Genomic DNA, 19,610 nt, shown 5'->3' on the forward strand with positions numbered 1-19,610 from the left:
AGCTGCAGAGCTGGTTCGTGTTAAATACCGTGGCGAATCAATCAAGAACATCCTTCAATGCTGAAGTTGTAAATACGAGAAGCATACCTAGAGAAGCCAGGTGCACTATGTTCATGGAACGTCTTCTTCGATGCCTGGCTTACGTTCTAGCTCGCCCAGACATTCTTTGAGTAACTCTGTCCTTTTAGAACTTCCATGGGATTCATCACAAACTCAGTCAACAAATCTATGCGCCCCTACCAGGTACCCAGGATACATCTGGATTATAATGGATACAGATGGATTATAATGTGACCTGTAGTGTATTATAACCAGGATACATATGGTTTATCATATGATAATAATGGATTGCATGTTACCTCCTGGTGCTCGCCAAATACAGTCCCATAAGCTTACGGTCTATGAAAATATGTAAGATGGGGAAGAGAGCCTTGAAGTTTTGTTGACTTTCTCCCTTCTTTTCTTTCTTGCTCATCATCTCAACAAGGATTTAAATTTTTGACAGCAGGGGCTCTATTCTATTTCTGCTTTTTACTCTCCAGGAGTCGGCCAGAATGAGATGCATATAATAGGTGTTTAACTAGATAAAAGCCATTTCTCTGATAAGCCACTTTGCCTGGCCCAGCCCACGTGATGTCTTCTGTTTCCACCCCATCTCTGTTGCAGGGTCGAGCTTCAGATGGCTTGATCTTTTCTCTTAGCTCTTCCAGCCACAGATTAGACTTTGGCTAAATAATTTCAGGGGTGTGTTTTAAAAAGAAGATTCTTAAAACTATCTGGAGGTCATATTTAGATGAAGGTGTCTTCCTTTGTGCTCTGCAGGTTCTTCTGAGGCTCAGTTGCTTAATTTAGTAACAAAACCTCAGGGTTGCTGGAGAGAGCTGTCCAGGTGTTTCACTGGACAGGATGCATGGCTGAAGGGGTGCGTGGGGGTGAATTCCAGCCCACAGTCTGTTCCCCAAGCTGTGTGCACTGGCTCAGGGCGGCATCTGCCCCGAGCAAGTTGGCTTTATTCAAATTCACAAAAGTCCTCGACAGTGTTTCGAACTATATGCCAGTTAGCCTGGGATGACCCAGAGGTGGGGGTTCCTTTCCCTAGTTTGCAAAAAGCCCTCACAGGAGTCAGGTCGGCTCTTAGAAACCTGCTTAACTTATTCTTGGAATCATGTAAAGAAAGCAACTGGTTGATATCAACCAGTTGATAGATTAAATATTTCCATTTTTATACCAATAGTTTGTCTCTAGAAGTACATATATTTTTCAGTGTTATGCAAGAAAAGTGGGGTTCCTTTTAAGAATAAAAGCAATACACATTTTCAGAAGAACATCAAAAATAAGGGAAATTTTAGTAGTCGTAGTCGTGGGAACTATGATATACATTTGATCTCACTGTATACCTTTGCAAAGTGTAGATTTGCTCCGCTAAAAATCTATCCTGTTATGGGAACACAATTTTGTGTGTGTGTGTGTGCGTGATCACACACCCTGCTAAGGTCTGCCGTGTGCCCCGATCTCAAGGCATCTGTATTTATGAGCGAGGCTGGAGAGCCTTTCAAGTGTTATCACCTTACACAAATGTTTCCAAGAGCCTTCTCCCGTCACTCGCTTGAGCCTTCGAGTGATCTGGTTGCTCTATGAAAACAGATGAGAAGTAAGTGGCCGTACTTGACATCTTCATGGTGGCTAGCTGAAGTTTGCAGGGGAAGGGAGCTGCTACTTAAATAGAACTGAAATCCCTCCGGTCCACATTCTCTGCCCCAAATTAAGGATGACAGTGCAGCTTTACATAAATGCTTATGGAATGCACTGACGTTCATCAGAATAGAAGGCTTCAAAATTGTCGAGGCTGTGCTCAGGAGCAACGAAAATGTTTTACGTTGGACAGGGGGACTCGTTTAAAAATAAAATGAGTTGCAGCTTAAAAAGAGCAGTTCGTGTGAATGAGATGATGATGGTGAAAATCATTTGCAGACTGTAAAGTACTGTGTGAAGAAAATGAATTACTGCTCATGAGCTTAAAGGACGCATAAGGATGGTAACAAGGACATAATGTTTGCTCATCATTAATATCCTGATGATGTTTAGGCAATCACTGTCAGGACGGTTCAGGTAGCCAGGGCAGATCTGAAGAGTAAACAGACGTAGCCACACGGGGGTTGAGACAAGGGCCTTCCAGGGTCAGCGTGAATGTTGGAAGACTAGGACTTTGACGGAATATAAGATCACAGAGTCATTTTGAATGCTCACATCCTCCCCGCCCCCCAGGAAGCAGAGCAAATAGTTTATAAAGTAGCAAATCATCGTCTTAGAATTCTAGACTTCTGGGTGAAAAGAAGTTTCAGGGACCATCTAAGGACGCAGTATTCCCTCCCCAGTGTCATTCCTGACAGGTTAGCTTCCCATGATGCCACCTGAGAAGATGGACAGTGTGGTGCAGAGTGTGGGGGGAACTGCGCACTGTACCCCCACCCCCGGATGACCCACAGTAAACTAAACGTGACCCCAGCACACCAACAAAGGAGACCAACAGGAAAAAATTGTCTTTGAACAAATGTAATCTTTTAAATTAGTGTCAAAATCATCATCATGATGACAATGAAGATTTTGTTACAGTCCTTTAGTAATTTAAAATTTTTTTTTTTTTTTTTTTTTTTTTTTTTTTTTTTGTCTTAGCTTTCTAAAGGAGGAGGGCGGTACACACTCTAGTCTTTCAGGGAAGTGAGGATCCATCTGGCCTTCTAGGAGGTCCTGGTCGTTAGCAATTGAAGGGCTTCGAAGGAGCGGCAGTTCAGAAAGCTTGTTATTGATGGTAAAGTGGGGTTTCCCAGCACCGCCCCTCCCCGCCCCAATTGCAGGGAAGGGTGGCAAATCCTCCTGCAGCACTGGAGGCCGTTCCCACTCTTTGGAGAGCACTGATCTAATCTCTCTTTAAAGAAGTGAGGGAGGCTTGTTGAGTGACAACCGCTAAGGGGCAAAGATGGACTTTGACTTTGGATCTTTGCACATTAGACTGTAACTTTGCTTCACTCATACTTTTCAAATCCTAGTTGTTATTTTCTTTAACTTTCATTTTTCTTACTCTTTTTTTCTCTATTTTTTTTTTCTTTTTAAAGTCTAGTATTTTATCCTTTTTTGCAGGGGAGGTTTTAGGTTTATTATTTATTTATCTTTTCTTTTTTTTTTTTTTTTAATGGAGGTACCGGGGATTGAACCTGGGACTTCGTGCCTGCTAAGCATGTGCTCTACCACTGAGCTACACCCTCCCCCTCTTAAGTCCTAGTCATTTTAAATTTCCTAAATATCGCAGAGAAAAAGCTGAGAATAATTCAGACAGGAATTGGAATTTCCAAACAACTTCCAAAATAGACCACAAGTATCATATCCACCTTTTGGGATAAGAGTAATCCTCTGGGGTCCTTTTTGCATTAATGTCCTCTTTTAAAAATGGTCGTGCGGAGGGGCACGGGAAAGCATGAATACAAAATGGGAAGACCTGCTTCTTAGCTCCGGAAGTGGAATTTGGAGTATTAACATATTTGCTGACCCATGATTCTGCATATAACCTTCTTGTTCCTCAGCGTGCTCCTAATATTTCTCAAACTTTTGTCCTGCTACCTACTGTTGTGATGTCTGTTATTTACTTTAAAATACCTTCAGTATGGACATTATGGTATTAAAAGTACGTGGGATGGGTTAAGCTACTTTTCAGAGGCACTCAGCAGCCCTCGTCAGGATGTCACGCCCCACAGGGGGTCAGCTGCCATTTACTGAGAAAGGCCAGAGGTTGGTACTGAGCACTTTAAACTATCCACATCTCAATTAGCATGATGAGCGTTGGAAACCAGTGCCCTGATGAATAGCAGTGCCCTGCTAATTAGCATGACGTAGCCAGAAATGAGCTCCCATTGGTGAAATTTGGGGTGTTCAGGATAACATGCTTTGGCTAAAGTATTAGGGATGCTCTCCGCTCCACACCAAACAGGAAAGATAGAATAAAAATGTCGGGAAGTCTGTGCCTGTAACTTTAGGGATCTTGCTCGTGGCTTAATCCCAAAGCAAGTAGATTTGTTCCGTCATAAAGTCAATTTCTCTATAAGGATAACATAGTCCTACCTCTAGAAAATTTTGGTCAAATCTAACTTCATTTTTCATGTTAATTGTGTTCCAATTACTGAAAAAAAAGGGAGCTGGGACTTTATCAAAGTGAACAGAGCAAGCCGTATAAATTGATTCGTGCCTGCCTTTTTAATGAATGTTTCTTAATAAATGTCTCCGTGGGCGTTCCTGCATCCTTCAAGCTTTTCCCAGTGATGTTACGGAAGAAAAAGGAGCCAGGTATTTACATGACCCAGTGTCTTCCTTGAATTGTTCTGTAGAATCTCATGTCTTAACCATGACACGGGTCAGCTTCCCAGGGCTGAAACTGATTAAAAACTTGGGTAGAGTCCCATGAATTTCTTCCTTTTAAAAAAATTTCTGAAGCGATTCTCCTCCACCGATTTATTTGTCTTAGGACATCACCTTTGTTTTCATTCAAGGCTTCACTGTTGTTGTTTCGAGTCAAAAGCGCCCAGCATTTTGCAGCATGTCAAAGAGAGGAAGTTGAGAATATAAACAGGACCTGTTAAACATTTTCTCCAGGTTTACAGAAATGTCCGCAAGGCAGTGTGAGTGGTTTTCACAAGTCACCCATTTGGAATGTTCCACGTTCCAGGGTGCTTTCATCTCTGGCTTGTTGCAGCAAGCAGCACGCCCTGTGGAACATCCTGTAACACACGTTCCTGCGTGAGTGCAAAAGAAAATTCCTTCAAACCAGGAAACCCCTTCCCATAGTTTTTACTACTATGAGGAGACAGGATGGAGGGTTTCTTTCCCTGACATTTATTATCTGTGGAAAGCTCAACCGCAAGCATCCATGGCTCAAGGCATATAACCGTGGTGTAACCATGGTTTTAAACACATTCAGACACACAGTTTCATGTGGTCAGACTCAGACTTCCTCAAATATTTCCAGGAATAAAGCTTCTTGGGATGGACTCATTATAAGGCTCATTACATTCCTAGTCTCTCTCCACAAATCAGACCCTCCTGGCTTTTATTTCGCCTCTGTTTGTGGTTATCGGTAACGCCATCACGTTGCTTGGAATTTCCAAGTCCTGTTTCCCTTTTTCCTTATTTCCATCCGCCCCACCCCCCACCCCCACCATGACCCTCGCCCTCTTCCTTCAGATCTCTGTTCCCTCTTGTCTGCGTCATTGCAATGACTGGATTGTCTGTTTCCGTTTCTTCCAAGTCCATTGTTTACTTCGGCTGGAAGAGCATTTGCAGAGCAAGGGAAAAGCTGCCCAAACACCCCAGCACGGCACCTGGTAGTAGAACCTGGGTCCAGTCTGCTTGTTTACACTATTCTGCTGCTGTATCCACTTCTCAAAGAAACACTGAACTTTGGTCAAGCTGTGACCCCACCTGCAGCAGCCCTTAACTTCTTGTAAGACCTGGTTCCAGTTGGCACAACCTCCACCAAAGCTTACCCAGCCAAGAGACATTAAATGCATTGCCTTCTCTTAGGACTATAGCACATTTTCAGAAGACCCTGTTCGCTGACTTCCTTGCAGTGTACGTGCCCTGTGTACATGGAGATCTAAGCCCCTACCAGACTGTGAACCCTTGAGGGCAGGGATCCGGTGTCAGAGCGTAGGATCTGGCATGATGATGGGTACTACACGTGATACTGGACCTGAGTGGGGAGGGGGAGGGGGAGACCCCCGCTGGAACCCATCAGAGGCAGGGATGCTCTCTCTGGGTCAGGCGGGTTACCCCTACCCCCACCACATCATACAGGGACCATGAAAGAGGGCGACAACCTTGAGAAAGAAGAGAGAATCTCACTGTGGGCTGACAAGTGGGGGCAGCTAAGGCTGATTTAATCAGGCGGGGAGAAGAGGGGGTTCTGGACAGCTGGAAGAAAGGAGGGGTTGTATCTCAAAAGCCATGCTTGAAACACATCCCTCCACACTCAGCCTCCATGGGCAATAGAACCATCAAATATAAATCCAATCCTGTCATTCTGTCTCTTTAAACCCTCCAAAGGTTTTGTAGCTCTCTTATAACAAAACTGAGGCTGCTTACTCTCTACACAGCCAAGTATCCAAGGACCGGAGGCTCGATAAGAGCTGGCCTGTTTGACTTTATCTCCTGTAACTCTCCCCTCTAGTTCACCACATTCCAGCCTCAAGTCCCCGCCTCTGGACTTCTGAACTTCCTGTTTCTTCTACCTAGAATGCTTTTTCTCTAAATCTTTCCAAGATTAGCTTGTAATTATCTTTCAGATCCAGGCCTATAGGAGAGACCTTCCCTGATACCAAATCTTAGGTATTTATCCAGCCACTTTTTATCACAGAATACTTCTCGATGGTCTACTTTGCGATTCTTTTCTTTTTGATCATTTGCTAGTTGATCCACTGATTGTGAGTCAACTCCTAGTAGGAAGCAAACTCCACGGGCGTGGGGGAGGCACTGTCTCTTTCACGGGCCCTTCCTTAGCATCTGGAGTACTGCCTGTCACACAGCAGGCACTTAACCAATCGTTGTTGCCTGGATGGATAAAAGCATCGTTTCTATTTATCCAGGCATCACTAAACTGTTAGCAGGAAGGGTCCAGGATCACTCATTTCCTCATTATGCTTTGAAACAACCAAAGTCAGTTTCACCTACTCCCCAAGCCTTGACAGATGCTTCTGGCCACATAGTGCCTCTCACCTCCCATGAGTGTATCTCATTGTGCTTCCACGTAGCTAATCTCTGTTCCCTTCTCACATGTTAACTCACTGAACAGACTGAAAAAAAAAAAATTCCAGTATGCTTGGAACAGAGTGGTGGGGACTCCCGTATTGTTCAATGTGATTAAAAAACCAAAAATGCTTATTCACTATAGATATTTCTTGAAAGTTACTATGTAGTAGTAATAATGATAGTATTAGTAATAGTAGTAATAGTACCTTGTATTTGTAAGGTTAAGTCACGTTCTAGCACATTTAATCTGGAGGACTGACTTCAGAACCTAAACCACACACAGAAGCCTCCATTTGGACAACAAACAAATCTCGAAATGTGTATTGAGAGGAAAGAAAAAATGGCGATCAAGAAATGGAGCAACACTGTGCAAACAGGAAGACTGTTTTGGGAATTCTCTGGTCACCAGGGCTTTGACTGTTATCTACCAAGTGGAATCGTGCCTGTGACAAGACGTCTCTGTACAGACTGAGCTTTTGTTAATTCCTTTGGTTTCGATCAAAACCTCTCAAATTTTAGTCTACGTGATTACTCAACACCAAGCCAACTGACTTCACTTTCAAAGTGATGTAAGGATTTTCAATAGTTATTCTGACTCCCTGATTTTGGCTTTGCCACTTAATTCCTAAATAAGACTCTACTCCATGTTGTTTCATATTTTATGATACTCTTTCATAAACTGTTTTACTAGGTGTGTTCAAAGCAACCTTGCTGAGGAGAGTTACTCTCTTCACTTAAGAATGAAGGCACTGAGACCAAAATGCAGGCTCACCATCTAGTTTCAAGTGGAAATATTGGAGTTTCTCCAAAAATATATACTGTAGAATATTTTAGTAGTTAAATGGCCACAATGCTCCTCTCCGTATCTAAGCCTTTGGGTAGTGAATTCTTGTATTAACTCTGGGCTTAGCCATACAATTTGCTTTGACCTATGGGGCAGAAGCAAATGAGTCCCAAACAGAATTGAAAAAATGCTAGTCAGTTGGGCCTCCTCTTTTGCTATTCTCTGAATTCTGAGACATCCCCAGGAATGAGCCTGCACGGGACCAGCCACACATGGCTCAAGGCTTCTGTCACTCAACCAGCAGACAAGTAACACCCAGAAGCAGAACTGTGAAGATGCTCAGCCGCTGTGCCCAGATGCTCAAGAAAGTCTGGTCAAGACGAGGAGAACCATTCTACCTGAGGTCAGCCCAAATTCCAACCCACAGAATCGTGAACGAAATAAATGTTCATCACTACGTTTGGGATGGTCTGTTCCGCAGCGAAAGCTAACCGATGCAGTAGGAGAGAGTGCTGTCCAGAGTGCTGACCTGGAGGGAACGCGCTCAGCGCAGCCCGGACTTACTTGGACTGTTGGTAAGAGTATGCGGGTGCATGTTCGTTGGACGCGTCCACTGCTATCTGCTGCTGACCACTCGTGTCCTGGGATGAAGGCGCCACTGTCTGGGGAGAGGTATCAGCAACGACACCCTACAGAGGCGAAAAGAACACAGAAGCCTTGTTGGCTTTGGCAGAAGCGCTTCCTGCAGGTGGACTATAGGAAATACGTCAGGCTTAAGCAGAGGTGCACTCAGCTGCATAAAGCCACAAGAAGTACTCGGAGGAAAACCACAGAGCCCATTTGGATAAGGGCTGTGAAATTTATCTCAGAGTGTCACCAAGAAGTCTTGCCATCAAAAGTCCCTGGAGCAGTCAAATGGGCAGAAAATCATTTCGCCCAATGTTTGAACTTTTAAACCATGGTTGCATACAGCCACACTAAATCATGATGTATGAATCCAAACATTCACGCAGGACCCCTATAAAAACTTGGATTCTTGAGCATTTTCCTGGGGTAGAGCCTGGTGCCCTGTTTCAGTGATCTGGCAAAATAAGGGATTCTGAGCTTAGTGAAAAATCTACCTCAAAGCTTGGGATTCTTTGGAAAGAACACTGTTCAGTAGGCTTTCCCTTCTGCAACTTGACTTGCTTTATTGAATTATTTCCATTTTTCTTGACAAGAACTGGAATTCCTTTAGAGGTTTCAGAAAAAGAAAGAAGCATCCTTAATTTTGATTTGCTCCTCCCCTCACCCTTTTAATCTCTCTTGTGTCTCCCAGATGCCAACAAGAAAGGCTTTCTGCAGATGGTCATCATTAGGGATGTATGCTTGCTTCTGAGAGAGGCCTAGATGGTTTTATTTGGTAGTGAGCAGGCCTAAGGAGGGAGTCTAACTGAATACATTCTCCTGGTTTTACCTTGGACATCTGCAGGGCTGTAGGATTTCAAATGTTCTCGGTCAACTCTCTGTCCCTAAGAAAAGATCCCTGAAATTGTTCCTCAGAATCTGAAATTCAGCCCTTTCTTAATTCAATCTCTTTTTTTTCCCCTAATTTATTTGGTATTGTGCATTTTTCTGAACTTCCCACCAGCATTTACTTGTGTCTTGTGTGGGTATCAGTGAATTTCCAATGAGTGTTTTTACCTAGAAAATGAATCAGTGCTTTTCTTTATAAGCACAGATTCAAGGCAATATCTCAGGGTATACTTATGTAATTCTTTGTGAAATACTTCTTTTTAAATTCCAAGTTTAACTGTCATTAGACTGTTCCCAATAACCAACATTGGAAAATGTGTCTTTTTATTTTATAGTCATCAAAATGCTCAGATTCTGTAGTAAGAACACACATTTGGTGCAGAGATAGAGAAAGGAGCGTATATGGCAGAGATTTAGCTTAAGTGCCTACATTGTCTAGGCTCATAATTTTCTCAGGGCCCAGATGGATTTTGATAGCTAAATATAGCAAAGAATTTGTTTTAATCACATATTCTTGAAATCCTGAAAAGCCTATTGAAACCTCCTTAATACTGACATACTCTTTGGGGCCCACAGGTCTGGAACACATATGAAAGATTTAAAAATTGGACCTCCTTGGTTTCCTAAATTACATGATAGTGTCCTCTGAAGTGTCCGTGTTTCCTAAACCTTGGTACCAGCAAACATTTGTCACACACCCCAAACAAGCAAACAGACAAGCATTTCAGAAGATCCAAGTTGGTCTGTGCAGACCTCACCCGACCTCTGGAACTCCAGAGGTTGGAGGAGTCACGGCGGTCTTCCACGCTGAGTGGTACCAACATGAGTTGGCTGACCAACTCACGGAGGAGCAGTGGCGGGAACTCCAGAGGAGTCCTGGCTGATGGGAGAGATGTACCGTGACCATAGCAGCAAATGTGTATCAGGGGAAGGGGTGAGAAACAATCATGGCTAGAACCAGAGAGAAGTACATACTTCTAAGTGTTTCCCCACCATCCACAGAGCTCTGTGCCCCCTCCTTTCCTGTGTATCCAATAAAATAATGTGTAGAGGAAATGGATCCAGCCCAATGGAAAGAGAGAAAGAAGGGGCAAGGATTCCATTAAGGACACCATGACTTTATCATTTGTGGTTTCCATAGCAGTAAGAGTGGTACAACTTCTCCTTTTTTGTCTGTAAGGATGCCACAGACCTGGCAAGGTTCATTTGCTAGAGCAGTGGTTCTTTGTCTTTGGTACACATTAGAATCGCCTGGCGGCTTTTCCCATCCCGATGTCCAGTCCATATCCAAGACTCCATCAGACTCTCTGGCAGTAGGACCTGGGCATCACTATTTTTTTTTTAAAGGTCTTGAAATAATTTCAGTAGGCAGAAAAATTGGAGAACCAGTGCTCTAGCCAATCCCTGTCCAATTTTAATGTGCACCTCGATCCCTGAGGGATCTTGTTAGAGAGCAAATTCTGATTCAGTATGTCCGGGTGGGGTCTGAGAGTCTGCATTTCTAACAGGCTCTCAGGTGATGCCCGTGATGCTGGCCTGGGGACCACTCTTTGAGTAGCAAAGCGTTAGAGAAAGTGCTCATTCAAATAGCTGCAATTCCTCCCCCACTCCATTTCTGAGTAGTCGTAGTTGACATTTGATGGGGCGGCTATCTGATCTCTGATCTTTTCTCTAGATATGCAAACGGCACTCCTCTCCTAACTGTATAGCAAATGAGCTTATCTCGAGTGCAAAGCCAAACCCAGACGCATTCAAGTCAAGTGCACACTTTCATACAGCGAGCGTGCGACTTCAAATTTTAGAGCAGCCCCCAAAATCACAAGTAAGGATTTTGGCAGGGGTGGGGGTTATGGTGGACCACAGTAAATGTGGCTGAGATTTATCTGCTCTCACCTCCTTCTATAAGAAGAGACAGACTTACTTCAATGGAAACAGCTGTCGGAGGCACGGGCGTGTACTGGGGGATGTAGGTCCCTTGCATGGGAGCCGCGGCAGTCATGTACTAGAGGGAATCAAAGAAAAATGCAGGTGAACTTGGGCGTGCAGCCAGCCAGAGGAGTGGTATCACCCAAGACTTAGACGTGTGCCCCCCCCCCCCAGTGCATGATTCGGGTGAAACTCGATTTTGACCAAAAATAAGGCAGTTCCTGTCAGCATAGGAACTTCCTGATTCAGCACCAAGGGCAGCCACCTCCCCAGTAAGTATCAGGACCAGGTAATCCATCCCCTCCCCATACCCCTCTGTCCTTTGGAACTTTCTCCATCAGATCTCAGACATGTCACTTCCACGTCTAAAACAGAAACGCCATGAGGGCAGGAGGATGTCTGTTTTTTTTCCCCCCCTCCATTTTGTTGCCAACATCTATGATCACATAGTAGGCTCTCAGCAAATTGTTTGTTGAATGAATGAATCATCGTATGGTTAAACATAATTTCTAACTAAAAAGTCAAAAATAGAGGAATCATGTAAGCAATATTTAGGAATTAGGAAGTGTTCTCATCTGGTCATTTTTTCACATCACTTGTTTACATATAAAGGAAGCAGAGTGTTCCAGATAGTCTTGAGGTCACTTTTGTCCCCTTCCCCCATTCCACTTTCACATCACTGCCAGTATCTCCTGGTCGACTCCTTTAATTCTCCAAATTTTCTTCATCCGGGTTAGCAATAAAACAGATCATTTTTCACTAAGTTGTAGTACTTGGGAAATTATGTGTTGGAGATGACACGTTCTTTTACAATGAAAAAAAGGGAGCCTCAGAAAAATTATATGCTCACCTACATAAGTAAAAAGTCTGACCTGTCTTACTATTTCTAATACACAGACCCCCGTAAATTCAAAGTTCTATTCTTTGAGAATGGAATTTTCTATGAAATCAACCATATTTCTGAGTTTCTAATCTTGAACATCCCAAAATTTCAGAACGAGCATTGTCTAAGGAAGACAAGGGTTCTCAATTCACAGAGTTTTAGAGGAGCAATCTTTATGGAAAACCACAAGCCTGTGATCCTTTATTCGTCTGAACTCCCTATGTTCAAATATCCAAGCCATGCGTCACTATGCAAACCCTAAATGACTGTGTTTTTCGTGTATCGGGACTTTCAGTATCCAAGAGGCACGATCATTCTGAATCAAGGGAAATATCTGAATGGAGATTAGCTCATCAGCTGCTGCTGTTGAATATTCATGGAAAAACACAGCACTAGAGGGACTCTGGGATAAATGCTTCTCCATCCTAAACGAGGCACCGTCCTGCTGTTTCTATTTGCTAAAAACAGAGACAGCCGTAGCGAAACAACCCTAAACCCAACAAACCGAACTGCTGCCTGGAACCCGCGCATCGCTGCTGGTAACACCCACGTGCAACTCCCATCTGTACGGAAAGAACCTTGGACCGTGGACCGGGAGCGATTGTTCGCAAGGCTTGGGGAATATTACTAATTTAGCTTCATAGCTGAAAATTATCGGAGATGTCTTTGCACTGTTCTCTGCACTCTCAAAGCCGTCATCACTCTCCTATTAAAATTGTCCAGGCTTGAGGGGAGGGCATAGCTCAGTGGTAGAGCGCTTGCTTAGCATGCATGAGGTCCTGGGTTCAATCCCCAGTGCCTCCTCCAAGAATAAATAAACCTAATTACCTCCACCCACCAGAAAACAAAAAACAAAAAAACCCAAATTGTCCAGGCTCTCATCTCCCTAAAGGCACTGGCCAAGTTTTACATGTCTCTGCATCTTCCAACACAGTACGCGGTGCCTGATACTTTGTAAGTAATCGTTCAATGGCTGAATAAAAGGATACAAGAAGAAAGCCTTCCACTCCAGTTACAAATGTTGTGTGCCTCTTAGCCATTAGTAATTCTGAAGTCTTTCTAGAAATTTATTTCATTACCCCGTAGTTCGTACAACCTTTGAACAAATCCTTTAGCCCACTCTCCTCATCCTTCTCCTTGGGTTCTTCAGTGGGCAAGAATTATTCAGGTATCTGACTGCTATCAATTTTTCAAACGAGCACAGAACTCTGGAGTCACATTTCAGCAAATATTATTTCACATCTAGAACCCTAAGGTGGGCGTCTGCTTTGCCAACAACACTCGTCTAGAAAGTATGGTGGGAAGAACAGCCCCTTAGCCATTTCTGACAGGCATTTTGCTTCTGCTATACAGGTTTTAAGTATTGTTTCATTTAATATTCCCTCCAATGTATTTTTTTAGAATGTTAGCTCAACTGAGAAGAAAAAGCTTTCCATGTTCCAGTGCATTTGAGCAATGCTGCATAATATATCCTCTTCTCTGATACTGAGATAAAATCAAAACACTCTGAGAAATCGTATTTTACAGAAGCCTACTCAAAGGTGATTAAGCCAGAGATGTAAAACTTTTTTGGTAGCACCTAGGCATTTTGCTTAAAACTGGTACTCTAAATAATATCCTTTAGGAAATATGTCTTTAAGTATCAAAAATCCTCGTAGATTTGTAGCTAGTGGGGATATATTTTTACCAACTATGACTTTTTCTAAGCATAGAGTTGATGCTGTCGAGGGTCATATCCTACACTTTGGTCATGAGTTTTCAAGATGTACAATATTCTAGCAAGATATTGGGTATTTTCTATCCCAGAGCTAGTAATTGCAGAGTTTGCAGTCAGGCTTCATAAGTCGGTGTGTGTGTCTGTGCATAAGAAGACAAGGTCACAGGCGCCATCTGCAGGACCCCACTCCCATCCGTCCCTGCTCCACATTGTCTGCATCTTGAAGGAGACCATCCTGTGAACTAGATTTAGGGCCAGGGGCCGGGGGCAAGGGCCATACAGAGCAAGGCTCACTACTTCACATGCGAATCCGCCTCAGTCTCCCACCTCCCTTGCCAAACTAGGGTTCCCAGGCGGTGTCGTTAATGAAAAGCATTTTGGGTGATCCTTAGCTAAGCTTCTTTAAAGGACTCTGAGTTGTTCAAAACCTCATCTGTGTTCTGTTCAGCAAAATTGAATCAGTAAATCTTCACACCTTCTGTGGCATTCTGTGAAGTCGCGAACTTGGCCAAAACTGAACTTTTTGTTGCATAAATTCATACTCATCTTCTCTTCAGAACAGCACTGTGATTTAAGCAGGATGGTGTACCCGTTTTACAGACTGAGAAACTGAGTCACACTGGGAGTAAACTCCAGTTCTTCTGACCCATGATTCAGCCCAATTTTCAGTCTATTTCATTACTTTTTTTAAATATATATTTTTATTGAAGTACAGTCAGTTTACAATGCTGTGTCAATTTCTGGTGCACAGCACAGTGCTTCAGTCATACAGGAACATACATATATTCTTTTCACCATAAGTTACTACAAGTTATTGAATATAGTTCCCTGTGCTGTACAGTATGAACTTGTTGTTTATTTTATATATAGTAGTTTATCTCATTACTTTTGCTGATCTTTTTTTTGGGGGGGGGTAATTAGGTTTATACTTATTTATTTATTCTTAGAGGAGGTGCTGGGGATTGAACCCAGGACCTCATGCATGCTAAGCATGTGCTGTCCCACTTGAGCTATGCCCTCCCCCTCATTAGTTTTTGAAATTAAGTAAATACGGTCCTAAGGGTTTCCTTCTGATCATTCCCATGTAAAATAGATATCAACTTTTTAAAAAAAAGATGGATTTTAATATTTGGTGTTCCAATTAAGAAATACGGAAAAATAACTTGATTAACATTTTATTGTCATTTCATTTCCATACATTTTTCATTTTCACTTTTATGCTCAGAATACCTACTTTTCTTCTAGAAGGGCTACCTTATATGTTTAAATTATTTTATAATTTAATTTAATGCTGCTCTTCTGAAGAGAACTAATAACATTTTATAGTATAAGATGAGATCAGCTCGGTTCATTGTGTTGTGTACATGTACCTTTTAATTGAAAAAAATGCTTGCTGTAAACAAGGACCTACTGTAGAGCACAGGGAACTATATTCAATATCTTGTAATAACCTATGATGGAAAAGAATCTGAAAAAGAATATTTATACATTATATATATATATATATATATATATATACACATATATATATAACTGAATCTCTTTGCTGTACACCTGAAACTCACACAACATCGTAAATCAACTATACTTCAATTTAAAAAAAGAAAAAACTTTCTGGTTGTTTTCTTTTTCTTTTTTTTTTTTTTTTTTTTGGTATCATAGGAAAACTAATAGAATTTGAGAACATTGTTTGAAAATTAGGAATACACTTATTTTAAACAAGTGAATGCTGTGGAGTTTCATGCCCCATAAGACTATTATCTCTGGATAAATTTTTGCAATAAAAATTTCCCGTAGTAGACATGTATTTTCTAGGGTTAAGCCTCCAGAAGTGACAGCCTTGTAAAATTAGGAGAAAGTGCTTACAGGAAATGGTCACAGCTATTTGTAAGATCAACTCTCAGCTGTAATTGGCGACAAATGACTCTGAACTTTCTCTGCGAGCATATAGTTTGATTTCCTTAAGAGCAAAGATAAACTACAGTCAGACTTAATAATGCAGGCTGCACAGACATGGTTTAGATCTTAGTGCCTCAGAGACAGCTTTTATTTTCTCCAGCTAATAAATGACAAAAGCCTAAGAGAAGGACCTGTGATATAAAAAATATGCCCTTTGGCGTGATAAATTTCCATGGATTACTTATTAAAACCATAATAAGAATGGTCGTATATCCTTTAAGCTAATTTATTTTACTGGTATTTCTCAAAAGCTAGAAAGTATCTTCCATAATTCTTCCATGAGGACGAATTATTTTGCATTTCTTGAATACAACAGCTGACAGGAGCCACATTCCAATGAGATGATATAGAGAAAATGAATAAATCCATATGATAGTTCCCTATTGGGAGCAACTCAACGTTTTGACATTAGTGGGTAAGTTTTCTCTTTTGGTAAAAAGCTTGATGATTTTTACATATTCTGAAAGCGCTGGATTTTCACATGTGACTGTGGAGGAGACCCGAATAGCCATCTTCAAACCCACAGAGTAAATTCCAGGCTCCTTCACTTATTCCAAGAAGTCTAGACACTGCATCACCAGGATAGTTACATGAAGAGAAGGGGAAAAAAAAAAAGGTCAAGTTGGAGGGAAGTTGTGCTTTTGCCTACTTAATTTAAGACAAACTTTTCTGTGACTGTGGAATCACTGATCATTTTTGAGGGAACAAAAAAATGAAACCTCTGAATTGTTAGTTCTGGATTTGGTTCCTCTTCCCCCACCAGAGCAGAACAAATCAACCATGTTTTCTTTGCCTCCTGTGAAGAGACATTTCATTCCAATTATTTGTAGGACAAGAGAGTAGCAAGGAAATTCCTACTCTTCAATTTTTGGATCCAACTTGCTTATTGAGTTACTGTTACACTATTTAGGCTTTGAATTAGTGCATCTAGTCCTCGCTGTAAAATTCAAAAACCCGCTTGATGAATTTCAGCACGAGTTGTTGCCCAGGTCCTATCAAACCCAGACAGTCAGTGAGACAGACAGGTACAGGAATGTGAAAACACACCTCAGGCAGGAAACTGAGCAGAGGAAGCAGAACGTGTGCTCGGCTTTGCTAATTGTATGCAGCGTGAATTACTGTCAGGATCATCCAGTACAAACTTTCCTTTACCAGAGGAAACTCAAGAGTATAGGAGATGATCTGAGTTACGATTCATCAGTGTCAGGTGAATGGCCTGGGGGAGGAGGTACGGTCTTACCTCCGGTAGAAGTATTCCGGGGTTTTGAGGGTACGTTTCTTGGATTTGTAAAATTCCATCATCCCAGAGCTGGGAAGCAAGAGCTGTACCTGGGATGGCAAATTATTTCTCATTTCTCATTTCACCTACTTGCATTGGCTGAAAAGTAATAGGTGCCTGGAGTAAAATCTAAGAATGTCAGATAAGTCACCAGGTCAATGGATAAGAGACCATCCAGAGAGGAAGAGAGAGGAAGAGATTCTTCTTGAAAGGAAACAGTGCCTCCCACCAGGGCATGAGGGCTGGACTCCTCTTGGACCTCCGCTGCTCAGTTCTTCCAGTATTCGTCCACTTTGGCCAATGAAATGCTGGAGACTGGTGCATTCCCGCCCAGCATAGTAACCGTAGATGCATGCATAATGTTTTGTGTTGGTATTAATTTATAGCCTACTTACTTTGTAAGGTACTAACAAAGCAGACAGCTGTGAGTGATGAGACAATGATCCCTAAAGAGCAGGTAGATGTGAATCCAGACCTCACCTACTAGGGGTAAAAGCACTTGGAGAGGAAAGACCAGTTAGCGGGCTTGATAGAAATGGGAGCCCAGAATTCTTAGGCGTAGGTAGCCTGTATGATCCTAAACAGTTCAGCAGAATAGTACTAAACAGCCCACAGAGAGGGGCACATTAAACTATCAAATAAAATATACAGATGGTCACCACTGTATTCAGCGCTGAGGGCCAGCTGTTGCTGTCATACAGCAGAGACAACAAGGAAGAATTTTGGAGGTTGTCCTTGGATTGGGAATTTACAAAACCTCACCGCCTGCACAACCATGAGAAGTAGTCATTCCCCTGTGATCCCAGTCTTCAGAAACCTTCAACTGTTTGGAAGAAGCAACTTTCATGAATGTATTGGAAAAAACCAAAGCCCGTTAGGTTTGAGCCTGTGCACGATCATTATGGTGGCAGTAAAAATAGGAAGGATGTAACTGATTAAGAAACTACGTGTTCAGATTTGAACTTGAAACAACTCTATAGGTGCCATGAATTCCCTCCGCGCCTCTCCTCAGTATGTCTGTGATAGGAAACATGAAATGCAGAGAAAAATAAGAGAGATCCAGTGGACCACAAAGGGCACTCAGGAGATCAGATCAGATAAAAACTGGGAACTAGCTCATGGGCTTGCATAATGGAAGCAACTAAGAAAGCATTATTCACAGTGGAGTAAAGGGAATGAAAGACTGCTTGGGTTTAACAGACAGTGCGAGGTAAGCAGAGAAAACAGTCAAAGAATATTATGAATAAACACATGTCAATGCATTTGCAACTTAGATGAAATAGACAAATTTGCTGAACAGCGCAATTTAGTCAAATGAATACAAAAAGAAATTTAAAAATCCAAATAGTTCAATATTCATTTTTAAAAAATTGAATTCAGAACCCAAAACCTTCTCAAAAGAAAATCTTTGGCCCCAGTTGCCTTCTCTGGTGAATTTTCCAAACATTTAAGGAATAATACTAATCTTGTATAAATGTTTCCAGAGAATAGTAAAGAAGGAATACTTCTCAGCTCGTGTTTTGTGAAGTTAGCATACTCCTTATGCCAAAGTTTGACAGGGACGTTACAAGAAAAGTACAGCCCAGTGCCTCGCAGGAACATTTACACGAACTTCCTCAATACAATTTTAGCCGATCAGTTCAGTGGTACCATGTCAGGTCAGTAGTGAATGGATGGTCCATGGGGCAAGTGGTATGAAGCATCTTGGGAATAAAGACTGGATGAAAGGGGAGGGTCCAGATGGTGTGCTAGGGCAGTGATGCAGGATGACTGAGACACCTGTTGGCACTAACTCATCTCCAGTTCCAGGCAGGCCCGTGTGAATCTAAGTAGACGTTCCCTTGCGGAACTGGACTAAATGAACGCATCTCAAAAAATACTTGTTAGAAACTGACGTTGGTATTATGATTCTTTCATTGTTGTTGTTGGCAGGGTGGGTAATTAAGTTTATTTATCTTTTTAATGGAGGCACTGGGGATGGAACCCAGGACCTTGTGCATGCTAGGCATACGCTCTGCCCCTGAGCTACACCTCCCTCTGGTATTATTATTCTTGACTCGCCAATGCTTTCACAATTTCTTAGTGGAAAGAGAGCAGAGATACCTAATAATAACTCACCTCATTGATATGGATCAGAAAAGTGTCTTTGAAAGATTATCCAAACCTTCCAACCACGAAATAGTCTAGCAGCACAACTGAACTCGTTTTCTTCTGGTTTTGTTTCTCGTTCTATTTGTTATTGTTTTGATTATATTAATTTTTACGCCTTGGCATACTTTTTACATGTTAACACAGTATTTTTGGTGCTGTCTAATTTAACACAGAAATGCCCTTCTTTTATTAGTGGGTTCAGCTTGTTTTATTTTCTAGCATCTGGATGCTTGGCAATTAACCGATGGGGGTTGATGCACCGTCTACTACATTACTTTGAAGAACATTTGAAAAATAGATTAGTCTAACACTATGCTTAGAATTTAGCAACTTAGTGATGAAGATAAACACGAAGATAATGATGAAGATGTGTGGTAACTATTCACGCACCTTGAAACAAAGAAGCTAAAAAACCAGAAACTTCATTTTAGGGGAAGTTTGTTGATGATACACATTGCAAAAGAATTTCTTAATTTTAGCACTGGTATAAGATTGCACAAGCATTTTCTTTTTTTAAAGAATATTATTACCTATTTAACAATAGGGGTTTAGAAGTAATTTTCCATTTAAGATGTTCAAGGCGACATAAAAGACAGTTACATCT

The 19,610-nt window shown here is 41.9% G+C and overlaps 1 protein-coding gene across 4 annotated transcripts in view; it reads right to left on the reverse strand.

The window, feature by feature from the left end:
- Nucleotides 1–1,343: 1,343 nt before the first annotated feature.
- RBMS3 (RNA binding motif single stranded interacting protein 3) overlaps nucleotides 1,344–19,610 on the reverse strand; it is a 919,284-nt gene continuing 901,017 nt past the window's right edge. For 3 of the 4 annotated variants that reach the window (XM_031469816.2, XM_064496809.1, XM_010977816.3), the window contains 2 exons: nucleotides 11,013–11,093; nucleotides 8,137–8,265 (listed from right to left, as the gene is read on the reverse strand). In XM_031469816.2, the coding sequence (XP_031325676.1) occupies nucleotides 8,137–8,265; nucleotides 11,013–11,093 (210 nt within the window). Of the gene's footprint in view, nucleotides 4,782–8,136; nucleotides 8,266–11,012; nucleotides 11,094–19,610 lie in introns of those variants that run through there. The other variant, XM_031469805.2, reaches the window with a different exon arrangement.

This window comes from Camelus dromedarius, chromosome 17 (assembly GCF_036321535.1).
Source record: "Camelus dromedarius isolate mCamDro1 chromosome 17, mCamDro1.pat, whole genome shotgun sequence".
Taxonomy (NCBI): domain Eukaryota; kingdom Metazoa; phylum Chordata; class Mammalia; order Artiodactyla; family Camelidae; genus Camelus; species Camelus dromedarius.